Source organism: Antechinus flavipes, chromosome 3 (genome assembly GCF_016432865.1).
Source record: "Antechinus flavipes isolate AdamAnt ecotype Samford, QLD, Australia chromosome 3, AdamAnt_v2, whole genome shotgun sequence".
NCBI classification, from domain to species: domain Eukaryota; kingdom Metazoa; phylum Chordata; class Mammalia; order Dasyuromorphia; family Dasyuridae; genus Antechinus; species Antechinus flavipes.
This window is the reverse complement of record NC_067400.1, coordinates 51,085,552-51,104,574: the sequence shown is the minus strand read 5'-3', so window position 1 is coordinate 51,104,574 and position 19,023 is coordinate 51,085,552. Positions and strand designations below refer to the sequence as shown.

Here is a 19,023-nt window from a genome sequence, read left to right as displayed (position 1 = left end):
CTAAGTAACTTGCTTGAGGTCACTATACTTGTTCCAGTTAGTGCCTTCAGGTATGATATGGAAATGATACTAAATTCTCAAGGTATTCCAGTGGAGAATAAGGTTGATGTGTTGTAGAACTGAGACACTCAAAATATAAAATCATGGAAAAAAAAATCTTTGAAAAATTTTCAATGATGTGAATCCAAACAGACAAATCCAAACAACAGGTCTTATAGAATGATTATCAATTGTTTAATTACAGATGTATATAGCATTTAAATGTTATGGCTGGTTCTTTTATTCCTCCAATGTATCATACTTTAAAATACTTTTTGCACAGTCTTTTAGGCAAACTACATGCTGGAAATCTGTAAATGCACAACTTAACACTAAACACAAAAATACATTCTAGATCCATTCAAATACAAGTTTAAGACACTTTACTTGGCAGATAAACAATGACAAAGTATTAAAAAAACATAAACTACAAAATGAGCACAGAAAGGTTTTCCCTTTGGGATTCTAATAAAATACTGCTCTGTATAAGTTCTAATGAAAAATTCCAGTACATATAAAATATTTTTATCTATGAGGATAAAGAAATGCTTCAAGATATATTTGGAAAATGTAACTTAATTACATTGTTTAAAACAAATGTTGAAGTCATGGATGATGTAGCACAGATCCATTACTCATGTACTAGAATACATAAAAACTAAAACAATTGGGCATCGGGTAGAAGAAACTGTATGCAACCTGTGAATAAAAAGAAAAATGAACTGTAAGGTATGAAGAAGGGATGAATGAAACCCACAGCCAACTATGGGACAAATTCTCATCTGATTGATTCTGCATGAGCCTATAGTATGAGAATCTGGCTACAGATGAAACAGAATCTTCACTGGCCTTGGGAATTCAGACAGGATTTAGAGCTGGAAAGGACTTCAGAGATTATCTTGTCCAAACCTTGCACTTTAGAGAGGCAAAAAATGAGGTCCATACAGTGACTTGTTCAAGGTCTCATGGGCATTAAGTAGAACATGGATTTGAATCCATGTCCTCTGCCTTTAAATCCAGTGCTTGCTCTGCTACACAAAATTACCTCCTCCATTTTACAGCATTGAAATGACTGTAAAACTTGCAAGATGGGGGTACAATACTTCTGAAATATACTGGTTTGGAAGGGAATTTACTGGTTTCATACTACTATGATGATATATCTCTTGAATATGGGATAGTGCTCTTCATCAATTGTACTTCAGATGGCTGAATGCTTTGATACAGCCAAGCACTTCATTACTTTTTCAGTTCCCATTCTAAGGGTCGGACACTATTAAAAGGTTTTATCTCCAAATTTTATACCACTATTAGTCTTAACAAAAAATTATTAAAAAGCTACACGTTACTCAAAAGATATGATCTAATTTTCAGTACTGAATCCCGTTTTCATTGCTAATTTTTCCCCTTCCTTAAATAGTAGTACTACAATATTTCAGTAGCCTTATATAATGTAAATTAATTCTATCTTTTGTTATAATACTATTTGGCTGTCGGGGATGGGGTGGAAGGGAAAGAGAGGGAGAGTGTTTCTATGTGGGGAACCTGACAACTTTGATAAGCCTATCTTGTTTCTGGTATTGAGTTTGTATCTTTAATTAGGAGAAGACTGAGTATCTTTAAAAACCTTTAGCGAGATAAAATTTAGCTGCCAAAGTTTGCTCATTAAAGCCAACAAAAACATATTAGCAGCACTATTTATGCCTCTCTCCCAGACAATGAACAATGATTGGTTTCACACCCAGTGCCCCCACCCCAACTACTTTGCCCCCTCTACAAAAAAGGGGGGGCGGATTGGGGTATGGAGAGGTACTTTTTGACTTATCAGTAACTCCAAAAAACTGAGAAACTACAATAGGTTTTAATGAAATGTTTTCCAAATAACCTTTAGAGCCGAGATTATTTTGAATAGGCTAGAATGGTAGTCAAGAAAGCAGTGTTTTGATATATTTTATTTTGATATTTAATACCAGCTTTCTCCCTTTTTAAAATAGTCCTAATTGGATATTAAGTAGTTCTCAAGACAAAAATGAAAACCATCTTAAATGAATACATCTACATCTCTACTAGCTATCCAAAAAAAATAATAATAATAAACCAACAAAAAGCATTTCCAATTATAACTATTTGGATGCTTTTTGTTAACTAGCAAGTTCCAAGGTGGAACTAAGGTTCACTTACAGATGAATTAAAATCTTCAATTCATCCATTCTGGGATACCTAAATCTTTATGAAATGTCTGGATTATTTAATCTATAAAAATATAAAAATAACTTTAAGTAATTTGGAAAAATATGAGCAGCATCCTTGAAGATAGATGGAAGAATCTGCTAACTGTGGTCAATAAATAAATACATTTTATTAACTAAGTATGCATCTAACTAGTGCTTAAATAAAGAGTTAAGGGACACTTTAGTATTTTTTCTGAAACACCTACAGATAAACCACTTTGGGCTTAGCTCTTCTGACACCTATCATATTACTAAGAAGAGTTTGATCTGCAAAAAGGAGGCAGCAGAGTAAATAGCATCCTGCCATTCCAGGGAACTAATTTGAGCTTGCTATAGATCAAACAGTTAACTAAATAATTTAGGCTCTCTGGCTGAAAGTCTCAATTATAGGGGAAAAGATTACACCAGGCACAACCATAAATGGACACAAAATCCCATAATTTAACCAGAGGTGGATAAGCTCTCTAAGGGCTTTCAAATCTTCATTTCTGGGGCAAAGTTAGTACCAGACTGGCTTCCTGAAGAGAGTAGGTAAAAGATGTCCATTTGCCTTGTGTATTCTATTCCATTTTATCTCTGCAGCTTCAGTCAGATAAACACTTGGAAAAGAACTTCAAGAAAAAAGAAAGCCCTACAGGAATTCATGATTGTTAACTAATCACTTGGTTATTTATTTTTATGTTTCTATGAAACAATTCACTCATTTTCTTGGCATCATGCTAAAGCAATTCTGCTATTTTAAGGTGGCAGATCATATAATTTTGAGCAAGCTTAACTAGAACATTTAAAAACTAAGATGGAAAATTGCACAGTACTAAATAAAACTCTTCTTGGAGTTCTGTATTTTCTTCTCTTTCTGTCCTAAAAGAAGTTATATTAACATTAATGAGTTGAAATGATTTGTTTGTTAGTATCCATAGCTGCTAAAGATGAAGTAATTTTAATATGCCATAAATGTACATTTATACTAACATCACTTTTTCTATTAGATTTTGTTTTTTTCTCTTGGGTTCCAAAAGAGGAGTCAAATGTTTCCTATTCCAACAAGTGGCCTCTAAGTATCTGAAAGCCAAGAATGACTGTTGGCTATTGAGCAGTGCCATTGACAGAGAGAGTCTGTAATATTCCAATTACTTGACTCATTAGACACTGTTCACTGTAACCATAATATACAAAAACTTTCTTCTGAACAATAAAAATTAAGGAGTTAGTATTTGAAGAACCAAGAAAATCAATACAGAATCTAGTGAATAGCTCAAAACAGTAATATATCCGTTTTAAGATCATCTCCTTGTGCTAAAGGCACTATTCTTTTGTTAATATCACTTTATGTAACCTCCTAAAAGAACACTAGAATCAGCAGTGACAGGGGAAAACATTGTTAACAATTGAATTTTGAGAATAAAAACTGCCTTAAGACCCAGAGCAGAACAGACCAATGAAGTTGGACGCAAGATTAAAAAGCAATACCACATTCAGTGTGGTCCTTTCTTTTTTTATCATTTTTTAAAAAATAAAGCCTATGACAATGCCCATTCTTTAAAAAACAAATAACAAAGACTAGATCCTTAAGTATACAAATTTGCCTTGGTGACACTGAATTTTTAACAAATTTTAAAATAATTTCAATAGTTTCAAACTGAATATATACACACTCTCATACATGAATATAAATATAAATAACATGCAAAGAAAACACGCCAGTCACTAAGCAGTTCCAAGAAATGGTTTAAAAATATGGAACTGACAGGAAAGACATCTGTCAAGGAGATAATATATAAAATAGATTTTTGATATTTGATTGATTGATGTTTGCGCCTATGCTAGGACACACTCTGGAATTGAAACTATATTTAAGATTTCTTTAGTCCCCTGTGCAGCACTGTGTTGGGATGAGAGGCAGGTTCATATGGTGGTAAAGCAGCAGCAGGAAAATCATACATAAGAATTATATTGACATGATTAATGACTTGCATTATAGTCCAACAGTCTATTCAATTGTAGTAATTGTATCCTGTGGATGTTTAAATTAAACTATTATTAATTAACAATGCTGGTTCATGAGCAACCCAAGTGTTTTTTAATTACTCAAACCTAATTTGCTATTAAAGTTCTTGACATTTAGAAAGATCAAAGTTCTGGTTGGTATTTGAAAGCAGCTTTGGCATAAAATTTGGACAGGAAACAAACAAGCCTGGCAGCAGCAGCCCCATTTTTTTTTTCTTGTAGGCCCAAGGTTTAATTTCTTGTAGGCTCAAAGGACCCATACAGCTAAAGAATACAAATTAAAATGCAAAAAAATAAGAGCCACTCCTTTCTTCCCCATCCATTTTGTTAAGCTATTACAAAAATAAAACTCACTTTTAGTAAATATGTTTGAGGCCTTCTTTTGACTCTACCACTATTTACTGCCTCAAAGAAAGATTAGAAAATGCTATTATTATTGCTCACATAATCTCCAAGTCATGGTGCTAAGATGCTCGTTGTCTAGGCACAATGGATGGATGGAGTGGTTCATTTTAAGTTTGCTTCTTCAGTGCCTTTCTTTCACAACACAAATGTTTTGTACACATATTTTTAAACAGTCTGAAAAAAAGCCTAATATCTAAAAAGCTCTTCAGTTTTTTAATACAACAAACAATATATATTTTTAAATAGTGCATTCTTTTTTTTTTAATAGGACATATATATATCCTTATTAAAAAAAATTGGGGGAGGTTATAAATGAAACATTAATTTAATCCTAAATACCATATTTTATTCTGATGGTTTAGAAACACCAAAGTTGACTGCCAGTTTCCTTGATTTTCTTCTTGAAGAACCTGGTGTTGATTTACCACGAGAAGTACCAGAACCTGAAGGGGCTACTCTGTCTTGAAAAGAAACTGTAGCTGGAGGAACTTGAGGTGACTTTAAAGTTGATGAACTCTCCTGTGAAGTTAACTGGGCACCTTCTGACATTCCTGGGGATGCTGGCTGAAGAGGAGTAGCCTGAGAACAGCCAGGGGCTGCCTTACACTCAACGTTCCTTTTGTTCGCAGCTCTTTTCTTTGTAACCTTTAAGGAAGAAACATTTCATTAATTAAAATTTTTTCCCTAACAAAACTATTTGTAACAAGTACAATTGCTATAGGTTGGTGGGTTGCTTGAGCCTGGGGTTCCGTGTTGTATGGTTGAGTTGGGCCCTGGCAAGGGGAATGCTGCTGCACTTTCAGCTTGGCTGATGATGGGGGATTCAGCCACAAAAATAAACAAGTGAATGAGTTAATCAATCAATGCATGCATATGTACACAAAACAAAGTCTTTTCTTCAGACATTACCTGAAGAGGTATGAACTGATTGTGAGGTGCAACTGGCACTGGTCCTGTGAGAGGCATGTTGGTGGGATATGGAGTATGGTGGTGATAAGGCTTCCCAGGAATTGGCATTGGAGATCCCCAGGGGATTGAGCCAAAGATGTGAGGTGATGGAGGCATCATATTAGCTGTAAAAAACCACAGAAAATGGTAAACTCTTGGGAATGGAAGATTTAGGATCAAAATTCTCAAGAATCAAGGATCTCCCCAAGCCTTTTTTGGCTTTCTTTTTCTCCCCTGTGAAAAAGTCTACATTCTATTTGCAAATAGCTGTTCTAGCTTAAGGCATTCTCCTCCTGGAGCCACTCCAAAGATTGTGAACTGGCCAGAGAAGTCAATTTATCATGAATGCTATTTAAATACAAAGCAATCATACAGCTTCACATATTGACATGCGTCTTTAGGAATATTTGCATTGTTATAAAAAAATCACAGAAGGGCCATTAAACTGTCCTATGGGCAAAAGCCTGGGCACAAAGAGAGCAATCTTAAGGATCTCACCTGCCCCAAAGGCTAAGCTGCTTCCATAGTGATCCCAGCCTATAAAAAACCAAGAAAGCTCAAGTCTTGAAATCAGATCACTTTCATGTTAACACGTAAATTAACTTTATCTTCCTCAAATACTATTAGTAGCTTAAATTTTGTTTGGAATATTTTCATGAATGGTTAATAAAAAGTAATTAAAAAGAAATTAAATAATGATAATCTAGTCATCAGCATAGTGTCATTGCAGAAGGAATGCACCAAGTTTACCCAAATAATGTCTCTGGGTAGAAAAAAAGATAACGTTAAAACTATAGCTTGATCAAGATTCAAGTGATTTGTAAATTTTAAGATCAATAAAAGAATTTTTTAAAAAGCACTTTACTAAAAAACCATTAGCATGTAAACCATTTATGCTGTAAATGTGCACATAATCCAATTCAATGGAACTGGGTAAAAGTTTTCAAATGTACACATATGGAAATCCAAAAAACTAGGCCTTGATGCTATCTACAAATTAACTTGGCTGATGGTAACTATAAGTTTAAATATATGTTATTTTGGTCTAGCATGCAAGTCAACTAGCTTTACTTAATTTTTCTAAATATAAGGTTGTCAAGTCAAAGAGGCTCCCCAATCTTGTCAAATCTAAAGTTTGTTCCCAGAAAGATATAAATTTATAAAATATTACCAAAATGTTCATGTATATTAGTTTTATCTTGTGATTAGCACTATTCTGATTATAGCTTGAAAATTTTATGGAGATTTACAGTATTTTATTTTTCCAAATACATGTATATAGTTTTCAACATTCATTTTTGTAAACTTTGTGTTCCAATTTTTCCTCCTTCCTTCTCTTACCTCCACCCCCCTTCTCTTACCTCCTCCCCCCAAAAGCAAGCTTATTTCTTTTTCTTTTCTTTTCTTTTTTTTTTTGCTGAGGCAATTGAGGTTAAGTGACTTGCCCAAGGTCGTACAACCTAGGAAATAGTAAGTGTCTGAGGCCAGATTTGAACTCGGGTCCTCCTTACTTGAGGGCTGATATTCTCTATTCACTGCACCACATAGTTGCCCCATGCAATCTGAAATCTATGGAAAGTTAAACTATCAATGGAAATAAAAAGATTAGAAACATCGTGTTGTAAAATCCAATTATTAAGTAAAAAACTAGGTAGAATTTTGGGTTACCACAGATGTCTATATCCTACATACACTTTAATCATTTTATGCTTTGGAAAGGGATAATCAAATAAGATTCTGCAAGTATACTTTGTACTCAGTATGCATTATAAAAAGACCTAAAAAATTTCATATCAAAACATTATTCAAAGGATAATCTCTGTAAAAAATAACTTCCAAATTAAAAAAAAATAGAATTATTTAAAAATTTCAGCCCAACTGAGAAAATAGTTAATTCGTGAAATCTTAAAATGTCTTTGTATACTCTGCATACATATGAGACCTCCAAATTAGAACCTTATAAAAACATTTCCAAAAATCAAAATTCATCTTAAAAAGATTTAGAAAAATTTCATATCTCACCAGTAGGTGGGGCAAACACGGGAGGAATGGCCCCGGTGGGTACAGCAGGTGGATAATTTGGAAACATTGGTGGAGGCAAAGGAAAATTCATTCCTACAGTGCTCTATGGAAGTATTAAAAAAAAAGACTATAAGAAAATGCAAGTAAATTATAAACAAAACAATAAAAATTTAAAATAAGTCAAAGATTGATATTACCAGGTGTTGTAAAGCAAAAAAAGCAGCTTTCTCCTTGGCTTCATTTTCAGATGGGCATTGTGGTCCATGTATTAGTAAGCCATTAGACAATTTTACCTGACAAACTGTCATTGTCTACAAAAGATAAAATATATACTCATAAGACTATGTCAGCAATTACCACTAACAGCAAGATTCATCTAAATGAAGATATTTTACTGCGGGTTATGTATTTTGAAAGCGGAAAGTTTCTATAAACAATCAGACAAAAATTACTCAGTAGCAAGACCAGTGAAATTATGGAGCTAACCTTTCATTCTTTAATAATAACAAAATCAAACAAAGAGATGTATGTTCAGATACGGGACAGGTTAGGAACTTGAAGGGATTTTGGTTAGGTGACAACGAAAATCCCTTCAGGTTCCTAACCTGTCCTGTTATAGGTCATCTTATAGATGAGGAAATAGAGAGAGGCTCAGAGACAGTAGGTAGAGCTGCACAAGGTCACACGGGGAACTAATGGCAGAGCCAGAAACTAAGCGGCGGTTCCTAGGGCTCCAAGTTGACCATTTTAAAGTCCATGTTCTTTCTACTGTTCCACATTGCTTGTCCATTGCACAGGGAGGTCCTTTGGAAGGAACCATCAAAAACTGCCTAGAAACATGTGACCATATAACCCAAATTGATAAAGGTCATGAAGAAACATCTTAATTTACCAATATATTCCCTTACTATTGATTAGTCTTTAGCCCCATCAATTTGGGCATGAACATTTAAAGTCCCATTGGTATTTTCCCATAGAAAGATGTCTAATCATTCTGTTAAGAGAAAACCAGCCTTAAGGGGAAGAGGACATTCCCCTCCCCCTGACAGTGCATCCAGGTGGCTATAACTCAGAGCTGCTTTGGTGAATGGACAATGAAGTGCCTTCCCCATGTCACACAGGCTGTGCCTGTGAGAGGGTGGATTAACTTAGGCCTTTCCAACTCTGAGGACAGCCCTCTGGTCACTAGCAATATATTGTCTCCATTAATTAAAATGCAGTTTAAGGTTGCTTAAAGTTCCCCTCTCATTCACAAAGTTTTTTTTTTTTTTAAATTAATTCCATCATTTCAAATTCTCATTTAGTCCAGTTTCTTCTTCAGTATTCATTATGTATGATCAATTCTATGAAGCACTGAATATAATCTGAAATTTGCATTTAATGAGATAGTATGGCTCTTTGTTTGAATATGGGATGTGGTATTTTGGGAATTAAAAAATTAATTCACTTCAGATAGATGGAATAAAACAAAAATAAGGTTCTAACTATTCTTTTTGAATAGCAAAATAAGCTCATGGTCCTCTTTTCCATGGCATTTTAGTGTTCCTATAAAAAAACTAAAGCAATGTATATAGTTTGATAAGAGACAACCACTAGGAATGCTTTCGTGTGTGTGTGTGTGTGTGTGTGTGTGTGTGTGTGTGTGTGTGTGTGACACCAGCATTTAAGTAGTAGAAACAATGTGATTCAACAATTTAGAAAATGCAGCTTTGAGGTACTTACTTTCAAACCTCACCTCTGGCATTTAGATTTTTAAGATTTTGTTGTTTTACATTCAATATGAATATGGAGATCTGTTTTACATCCCAGGAAAGTAGGAAGGGAAGGGCATACAAGAAGCAGAGAGGGTGATAGAAGAGAGGGCACATTTGAGGGAGGAGCTGGTCAGAAGCCAAGCACTTCTGAGGAGGGACAGGGGAAAAGAAGAGAGGGGGAATATTATAAACAGGGGAGAAAAATACAGTAGTAATTATGAAAAGAAGTTTCAAGTAAGTTTCACTGATGAAGGCCTCTTTTCTCAAATATAAATGGAACTGAGTCAAATTTATAAAAAATAAGAGCCATTCCCCAAATGATGAATGATCAAAAGATATGAACTAGCCCAAAGGACTATAAAATCATGCATGTCCTTGACTTAACTGTACTAGGGATGAATCCCAAAAGGTATTTTAAAAATAGTAAAATGGCTATTTTCTTAGGGCAAAGAATTGGAAAGAGAGGATGCCCATTAATTGGGGAATGGTTGAATTAATTTTGGTATGTGATTATGATGGAATACTATTACTCTATAAGAAATGATGAATAGGACGCTCTCAGAAAAACCTGTGAAGTCCTTCATTAGTTCATGTAAAACAAAATGTACTATGTACAAAGTAATAGCAATGTTGTGGGATGATCAGCTGTGAGTGACTTTACTGTTCTTAGCAACACAATTATCCAAGACTATTCTAAAGGAAACATACTTATATATTTCCTTCCCCCTTTCAGATTTTTTTTTGGGGTTGGGAGAACTATGTTTTATTTTGCAACATGACTTTTATGGAAATGTTTTACATAACTTCACATTGCATTACCTTCTCCATGGGGCAATGAGGAGGAAGAAAGGGCGACAATCTGGAACTCAAAATTTTAAGAAGAAATGTAAAGAAAAAAGCCTTATATGTAACTGAAAAAGTATCATTATGTTGCTGGCTATACTTTTGCTTAAAGCTTTCTATTTTGTTTCTTTTCTGTATCAGTAGATTCAGTTTTTGCATAAAATATAAAGAAATCATGTTTCTTATTCGAGGTATAGAACTTAAGTAACCTCAGTAACAAATTCTGCAGACAGGCTAACCTTGCCTGTCATTGTTAGCTAGGCCTGCTCTCTTTTTACTCCTCCTCTAATCCTTTGGTGAATTCTGTCCCAGTGACAAAGAGACCTTATAAGATATGGTAGAAACGTTTTGTAAAGCCAGGTAGGAATAGAAAGAAAAATAGTATATACAAAGTCAAAAGAATGACAAAGAATGCGTGCTTATATGTCCCATGAGGAAACAGGAACACTCCTCTTGTGATGCAATCCCTACATTTCCCTTTTTAGAAGGTGTATTCGATCTGCTTTGTAGTCCTTGACCTTTATTCCCGTGGATGCATGTACATGTGAGGGTAAGTAGAGGTAAGAATTATTATTGAAAGCTTGCTGCACAGAATTAACTATGCTTCAATCTTATAAGGGAAAAGAAGATATAATTATCTTCTATAATGGAAGTACTACAAATCTCCTTTTAACATGTTCAAACTTCAATAAGTTAGGGTAAAGTGGGAGGAATAATGAAAAGCTAAGAATGGTACCTGCAGATGTAATCCATTGATCCAGTGGGAACGTCATTGCATACAAAGAAATCTTAGAGTGAGTACCTGATACTCAAGAAACTATATTATTCAAGCTGGGAAAAGGTGTTTTAGACCTGGTGTCCATATCTTTACCCAGTCCAATAAATGATTTAGGTCCATTGTACAAATACTAACATTTCAACTTTGTCTTTTAATTCCAAGGCACAAAGTACCTACTTGAAGTGGAAACAAAAATCTATTTTCTGTTCCACCTACTGCATGTTCCTTTAAGTGAGACTGAAGATTTGAAGAATCATGTTTCTGGAAATGTTACCAAAGGCCTGACAATATCTATGTTTCTTATATCTATTTCTGTTTATAAACTCTCTTGAGTGTTACATAATTACACTCCCCCCCCCCCCCCCCATTAAATTGTGACAAAAAATAAAGTAATAATACTTTACCTGTGGCGTTCTGAGAAAGGTGAAATCTGGTTGTGGCATTCCAACAAGAGAACAAAGTCTGGAAAGCTCTGATACTGGTGTAGACAAAGGCGGCTGCTGATTGAGGACAGGTCGGCCTAAATTGTCTATTGCTGGAGCATTATGACAATCCCCTGGATTATGAGGTTTATTCATATAAGCCGCTACCAAAAGAAATTTTAAAAGAATGATATACCAACAAATAAAATACTGTGGCAGGTATAACTTCTCAACCAAAGTATATATTACAAGAAAATAATTTTTTAATCAGAATATAGTTAAGACAAAACCCAACAATAAGACATCTCACTCTATAGTTAAAACATGACCTATATCCAGAGCTTATGTTCTTGAGGAGGGAGACAACACTTATAGGTGAGTGGGAGTTAGGTAGTGATATTTTGGTTTGCTTAAGTTATAGGGGTGATGAATGGAGTCAGTGGAGAGTACACTGACGCACTGTTTATAGGAGCAATGACAATGTGGATCTAATCATTATTTCAGAACTGAAAAGTAGGGAAGAGTGAGAGACTACATCCCTTAAAAAGTTTGCTCTTCTTTTCTCCCACTTTATTATAAAGATAAACAATCTGAAGTTTTTTATAAACTGATGGATGAAATAAGTAGAACCAGAACAATTTATACAATAACAGCAAGATTGTAATAACAACTTTGAAACCTGTAAGAAACATGATCATTGACAAAAATAATGACCATTCATGATTCCAGAAGACTGATGACACATTATAAAAATGTGACTGATTTAAGTATGTAATGAGATATTTTATGTGAATACATATATATATACAGTAGGTATGTATGCATACATACAAACATTGAGAAAAATTTTTTTTGTTGCATACTGTTACAAGAAGTTGATGTTTCTTTGTTCATTGGGGTGAAGGGTAGGGAAGAAAAATTCTTTGTTATTTAGAAAAAAAAGAGCTTAAAAGGGGTTATTGTAGATGTTAAATGCTGAGATTTTGAGATGAGATTATTTTATTATTTAACTATTTTTCACTTTCTTACAAGAGATATCACAAAAAGGAGAAATAGGTAAATGTATGTAATGTAGGTAAATTATCAATTAAAAAAACTTGTTAGAAATAAGATTTGAATCCATATCTTCCACAAAAAAGCATTTCTTATAAGCTTGCTATATAAAAAGCACTGTGATACTGCTAGGAATAAAAATATGTTCTTGAGGAGGGAGACAACACTTATAAGTGAGTGGTGGTAAGAGAGTGATTATTTGGTTTGTTAAAAGTTAACCAAGTTAAGGGGTGACAAATGGAGTCAGCAAGGAGTACACTTACCCACTCTTTATAGGAGCAATGACAGTGTACATGTAATCATTATTTCAGAACTGAAAAGTAGAGTGGAGTAGGAAAAAGAGTTCACTCCCTGTGAAGTTCCACACATGAAAGATGTAAGTTCACCAAGACCTGTGTTTTTGTGGGTCAAGTGATTAGGGAGTTAAGCTCTTTTAGTAGTATGTCTGTTTTCTGGATACTTTGTAAGGATATCTCACATTTAGAATACACTAACAGTGAAATTAAATGGTTTATAAACCCCAGCTGTCTCTAGTATTATCAAATGTTAATTTTTCTCTTTCAAAATGGATCACTGATTTTTTTCTGTGAAATGCTCAGCAATATGGTTTCATAAATCTGTCCCGGGTCCTCCCATGTATTGGATGTTTTTCTTATTTTTTTCTGTCATTGTTGGATGTCAGTGAAAACTCTCTCTCTGTCCACCTATCATTTCCTGCCTTTGGTACATGACCAGTCCATTTTCTCTTTCTAATATATGTTTTCCTGATGCCATAATTAAATTCTTGTTTTTTTCTTAGTTCTTCAATGATTACATGTCGCAGTTTACTCACACCTATCATATGCCTTTCCACTGTCAAATATATGACATTAATTTTAAATTCTTCAGAGGTTTTTGGAGTCGATGTCTCAATGTATAATAATACCAGCAGAATGTTGGTATTAAGGAGGACTTTAGTTTTAGAGGAAAGCTTGGGAGCTTTAAAAGGTGCTTTGCAATTTCCTTTAGGTTAACCCAATTGGCTCCCTTTCTCCTGTTAAAACTCTAGGTCCATTTGTATTATCTGTGTTAGATAAGGTATACCTAGCTCTAGAGGTCATCCATCCAAATGCATATTATAGTCTGGGCAATGGATGTTCTTCATCCATTTAAGTTTCTCCTATATGGATAGTCAGGCCAATTTTTTTTTCTTTTTTGGAGTGGTAACATTTCTTCCAGGAGGCTGTGCAATGTTTTAATTTAATTTAATGTAATTAGGATAAATGTGATCCACAAAAATGGAGTACTTGGGGTCTTTTTCTGTTTTCAGAAAAATCCCTTTACACTTGGAGGCTGAGCTACATCTCTATCACATTGGAGAACAGCTTTGACATGCATACATATGCTTATTTGAGGCCTCCCTTAATGTTTATGATTAGAGAGTCATTCTAGTTATAGTTAAGGATTGCAATGTACAGAAGATCTTAATGAATATGAGATCTTAAGGTGTTTTTTTTATTGTAACAAATATTTTGTCATAATAAAAAATCAGTAAGTACAGCAAAATCTCTCATTCTTTTCTGTCTTTTAGTTAATTATTACATGATGAAGATATGGTCCAATGGTGAAAATCTTATGAAAACCTGCTTGTTTACCATTAATGTTTTTTGTTGTTAGGGTTCTACTTACAGCCTTTTAGCATAATAAAACCTGCAACAGTCACCCTTTAGAATGCCCAGGATCATCTCCATGTTATGAGGAGTCATTTGAGTGACTTTGTAGAGGATAATAATTTAAAAAATTTAAAGTGTATGTATCCCACCAGTAGTGAATATATCTTGAATGCCTTAGTTATTCAACCTTGTTCTAAGATTGCATAAAGCAATCTGTTCTAAGCAGATTTATGCTTTAATCATAGTTTTTATAAAAAGTTTAAAATGTTTTTTTTTTTCTTGAAGTTGTTTTACATGCCAAAAACACTTTTTAAAATATATATATTGGAAAATAGAGTCACTTCATTTGTTTCTCATATTGGGAATACTTTCATTCTACTCAGAAATGTGTTTTCTCTTGATTCCTTATGATTTTCCAGTATCAGACCACCCCTGTGAAACAAATGCTCCCAAAATTGTATTCATATTATAGGAAGAGTGACATCAAATTATAAATCAGTTTGGTAATTTAAAATGTAATGGAATTTCCTTTATAATATGAATTTTAGAGAATAAAAATAATACCTTTTGGGATGTAATTAATTTGTTCCATCAAAACCAATCAATAAATCATATTATGAAGAGAGAGCTGTGTGTTGCAAACTTGGTTAAATGCTAAGCAAAATTTTGAAACATGAGCTTTGCTAGGACGCATTAATGACTATAACTAGAAAGTGGTATAGTTAAGTAACAGAACTGTATCCAAATGCATGTAATAAACTGTCATAATTTCAGCCTTTATAAAACGTTAGAATCGTGAATTCCTAATGTACAGATAATACAGATTTTTCTGGACATTAACTTTTTAAAGTGTTATAATTTGAAGAAAAAAAAAGATTTTTAGTTATACATCAAATATTTCAGAAGCAGTGATTTTAAACTGAGAATAAGAAAATTAATAAAATTCCTTACGTTTTACATCTGTGGAGTTAGTATTACATAATTATTACTTAATATATAATTATTACATAATATAGCTAATAACATGTACTGCAAGCTATTAATTAAACAATATATTACAAATTGTTTAATTTGCTTTTATGGCAATTGCACACAATTTAAAAAAACAACTTTTAGATGATTAATACAGAACCTATATACATTCTACATACCTAACTTCTTGGTTTGCCTAGGCTGTGAAGATCCATAGACCTCTTTCCTATTAGAAGAAGCATTAACTTCATTAACTAATTGTTTTACTTCATTCTTGTGGTCCGCAGGGTCAGAGCCATCAATTTTCAGAATTTCTTTAAGCATCTGTGTTCCCTTCTTTAAGAAAGCACAACAAAAATTAGTATGATCCTATTGCTTTTCATTCCTTATTGAGAATTATATTTTTCTCTTAATGAAAACATTTCATGGCAAAAAATAAGTTTTGTTCCTGTCCAACCCCTGTCTGAAAATGGATAGCAGTGATAAGATTGGTATGGTACAAAGCGAAAAAGGGATAGCTTTAGTTCCATGGTTTTGCTTTGTCCAGAAAACCATCCTTAGCAAACCAAATCATGTATGTATATAAGACAGAGGGCACTGTCTAATAAGTGTTCCCTTTTATAAGAAAATAAAACCTTTACTTGCATGTCAACAAGTTTTGTTTTGTTTTGTTCTGGAATTGTGACTTATTAGTGATGTTCTTTTAGAGAGAATTTCTATCAAAGAGTTTCAATGACTGTTTTGCCACATTTAGCCTTAATGAATGGCCTGGGGCATTAATTAATAATGACTTAAGTGACCAACTAGTATTGGAGGAGAGGCTTGACTTGAACTCAGATTTACCAACACTAGAGAAATAAAATAAAAACTTAAAAAACAAAAACAAAAACAAAAAAAAACTAACCATAGCAAATGACTGTGGCGACAAATGTTCTTCACTTGTTGTTGGTTCCTCATTATATTGCACTTCATTCTCCTTGGTAATTTTCAAGGATATTAGGAAATTCTCAATTCCAGGGTCAGTCTAGGAGAGTAAAAATCATTTGAACATACAGATGAACAACAGTAATGTATAATGGTCTAACAGGTAATATTTAATTATAGGCATTTATTATATTTATTCAGTCACAATCTCACTACTACTTATAATTTTGGGAAATCAGACAAACTTTCTCTTACCTTCCCAGTTGGATTTGAATCATCAGTTACAACCTTTTGGACTTCTGCGGCATTGGAACTTTCATTTCTCTTCAAAAGCTTAACATTAGATTTGGGGGTTCCTCCAAAAGTCTGTAGATGAGTAAACATAAATTTGACTTCTTTTTTCAAACACAATATGACTACAGCTTTAAAGGATTTTCCAAGTTAAGGATGATAGACTTGACTTAGGGGACATAACTCTTCATCACCACAACCCAACATTGCCCTCGTCTTTACACTGGCTAATCCCTAGAGCTAGAATGCACCTACTTCATCCTCCCTTTTGCCCCCTCCAAAACCCTCTCTTTGTCACACATCTGTTGCATAATACCCTCAACCACCACTGCCTTTCCTCTCAAATTTCCTGGTATTTATTGTCTTTGTTTATTCTGTATGTATTAATCTATGTCCTAATTGTCTCCTATCAGAATGTAAATTCCCTTCAATGGATTATTTCATTCATGCACAATTATCCCCAGTACCTAATACAATGCCAAATACAGAGTAGAGACTTAATAAGTATTGAGAATAAAGTATAAAGGGTTTTTAAGATCAAGTCACTTCTAATTTTCATTTATCTCTTAAATCTTCACACTGTTCTGCCTCTCTCTCCCGTCCCCAACTTGTGACATAAATTCTCAGGGAACCTTCAGAAGATGCTTCCCTTTTTCAGATTACCGCAATTTAGTCTACACCTACTTTGTATGTTTCTCTTAGAATCTTTGCTCCACGAGGGCAGGGACTTTTTTGGTACCTTTAGCCTCTTAGTATAGTGCTTGGCACATTATTAAGAGTTCCATCATAAATAGTTGGACTGACAACTGCTCAATCTTCTGCAAGGCCTTGGTTATGAAAATAAATATGTAGTATGTAAAAATAAAAACTTGCCAAAGTTTAGTTTACCTGTTTATTTACTGTCTTTTGTGATTGACATTCATTCTTAGAAATTTTACCATCTTCTTTAACTATAAATACAAATAAGAGTTCTGATTAAATGAGGTGGAAAAAAGCTTAATTAAGTTAATCTGGTAAATAAGACATTAAAAAAAGCTGGACAGAGATGTAGATGAAGTTGGCTAAGTTAAAAAACAATATAATTTGTAACTAAAACACATGATGGGGTTGAGAATAGAAGCTGCAGAAATGTCAGAAAAAGCAGGAAGGCCTGAAATTAAGTGTGCAGGATGCAGTCACAGCACCAGAAGGGTAAACCCAGAGGAATGCCCAGGAGAGGAGAGTCTCATTTACCAAAGAGGTCTAAGGCCACAGAATTGTAAACTTAGAAAAGTCACAGAAAAAAAAAAAGCCTGAGGAGCACCAACCATCGGAAGATTTAAGAGTAAGAACGCCACTGCACAACTAGTCCTTGGTTATTCTCAAACACCTCGGCCCAGTTCTTCCCATCTCCTGTGTGCCCGGCAGCCCTGGGGGCAGCTGGTACAAACTTTCCTACAGAGGAAGCAACTGAGACTTCAAGATGAGAGGGAATTTGCCAAGGATCTTAAGGTCAAGTGGGGCAGGGCACTGGGAGCACTCATTAATGTACCAGACAAAAAAGAGAAAAGATTTTATTTATATTAAAACATATAATTACACATAACTAACAAGAGAATGAAGATGCTTTTCAAATCCTTTTACGAGGGCTCTGGTTCTCAGTATCAAGGGGTCCCTGCTTTTTACAACTCACTGTTCCATGCGCGTATTACGCCAGGGCCTGTGTCTTCCCTAACCTGTTAGAGTAAGTACCCTGTGTACACAAAGTGCTGATAGCCAAGACTTTTTACATGAACACACACAAACAGGTGAAAAGTGATCAAGTGATTGGTGCAGAGAATCATCCAGCACTTACTCTCAGATGTGGCCCCAGAAACAAAGACCCTTGGAAAGTCACTTAAAGCGAGATCTCTGCAAACTGCTCTGAAAACCTTAAAGCACTATAACAATGCTAGCTACTATTTTTATAAAAATAAATAAAATGAGTGTCTGCTAATTTTTCCAGTAACATCAAAACTAAAACTTTAAAAATACATTTCTAAAATAATAGATTTTAAAGATATTTCTGTAATATGGGGTGTTTGTGAGAAAAGCACTTTCGTAAAAGAAAAGGTAGACTATTATTAGTACCTGAGAATTAATCAAATATTACCAACAAAAAAGGTATAAAGATTAGTAGCAATCTATCACATTCTGAAACAATTCACATACATCTTTTAAGATACCAGAACCTAATGGTTACAAATAAAACATTATTTTGAGAAGCTAGCTTATTTTTTTCCTTTTTGTTGGTAAAGCAACTGGGTTTAAGTAACTTGTCTAGGACCACAAAGCCAGTAACTGTTAAGTTACTGAGGCCAATTTTGTACTCAGGATTTTCTGACTCTAGAACCAGTGCTCTATCCACTGCGCCATCTAGCTGCTCCACAGTAAGCTTATTTTTCTAAACTTACAAGACTTAATTAGACTTACATCTTCTATATTGGTCACACTTTCTTTGCTGACTCTTAATGGTGCTGTCATTGAAGCCAGGTTTATGATACTGAGTAGGAGTAGTTCCTTTGTTTATTTCTTGAGGTAGAACCAAACTCTGAAAGTTGAAATTTCCATAAATTAGTAACTAGATCCTTTAACACTTGTATTTAAAGTGTTTTTAATAAGATAACTTGTTGAGTTTCAAAGTGCTTCAATTGAATTTCTCAT

General features: G+C 34.1%; 1 protein-coding gene across 1 annotated transcript in view; it reads right to left on the bottom strand.

Annotated features, from left to right (window-relative positions):
- Nucleotides 1-212: 212 nt before the first annotated feature.
- XRN1 (5'-3' exoribonuclease 1) overlaps nt 213-19,023 on the bottom strand; it is an 88,073-nt gene continuing 69,262 nt past the window's right edge. Inside the window, exons 33-44 of the mRNA XM_051983344.1 lie at nt 18,793-18,910; nt 17,230-17,291; nt 16,306-16,416; nt 16,031-16,150; nt 15,306-15,462; nt 11,432-11,613; nt 7,850-7,963; nt 7,653-7,755; nt 6,129-6,167; nt 5,592-5,755; nt 5,022-5,327; nt 213-738 (exon numbers count right to left, since the gene is read on the bottom strand). Coding sequence (XP_051839304.1) covers nt 5,028-5,327; nt 5,592-5,755; nt 6,129-6,167; nt 7,653-7,755; nt 7,850-7,963; nt 11,432-11,613; nt 15,306-15,462; nt 16,031-16,150; nt 16,306-16,416; nt 17,230-17,291; nt 18,793-18,910 — 1,470 coding nt within the window. The 3' untranslated portion in view covers nt 213-738; nt 5,022-5,027. The remainder of the gene's footprint in view (nt 739-5,021; nt 5,328-5,591; nt 5,756-6,128; nt 6,168-7,652; nt 7,756-7,849; nt 7,964-11,431; nt 11,614-15,305; nt 15,463-16,030; nt 16,151-16,305; nt 16,417-17,229; nt 17,292-18,792; nt 18,911-19,023) is intronic.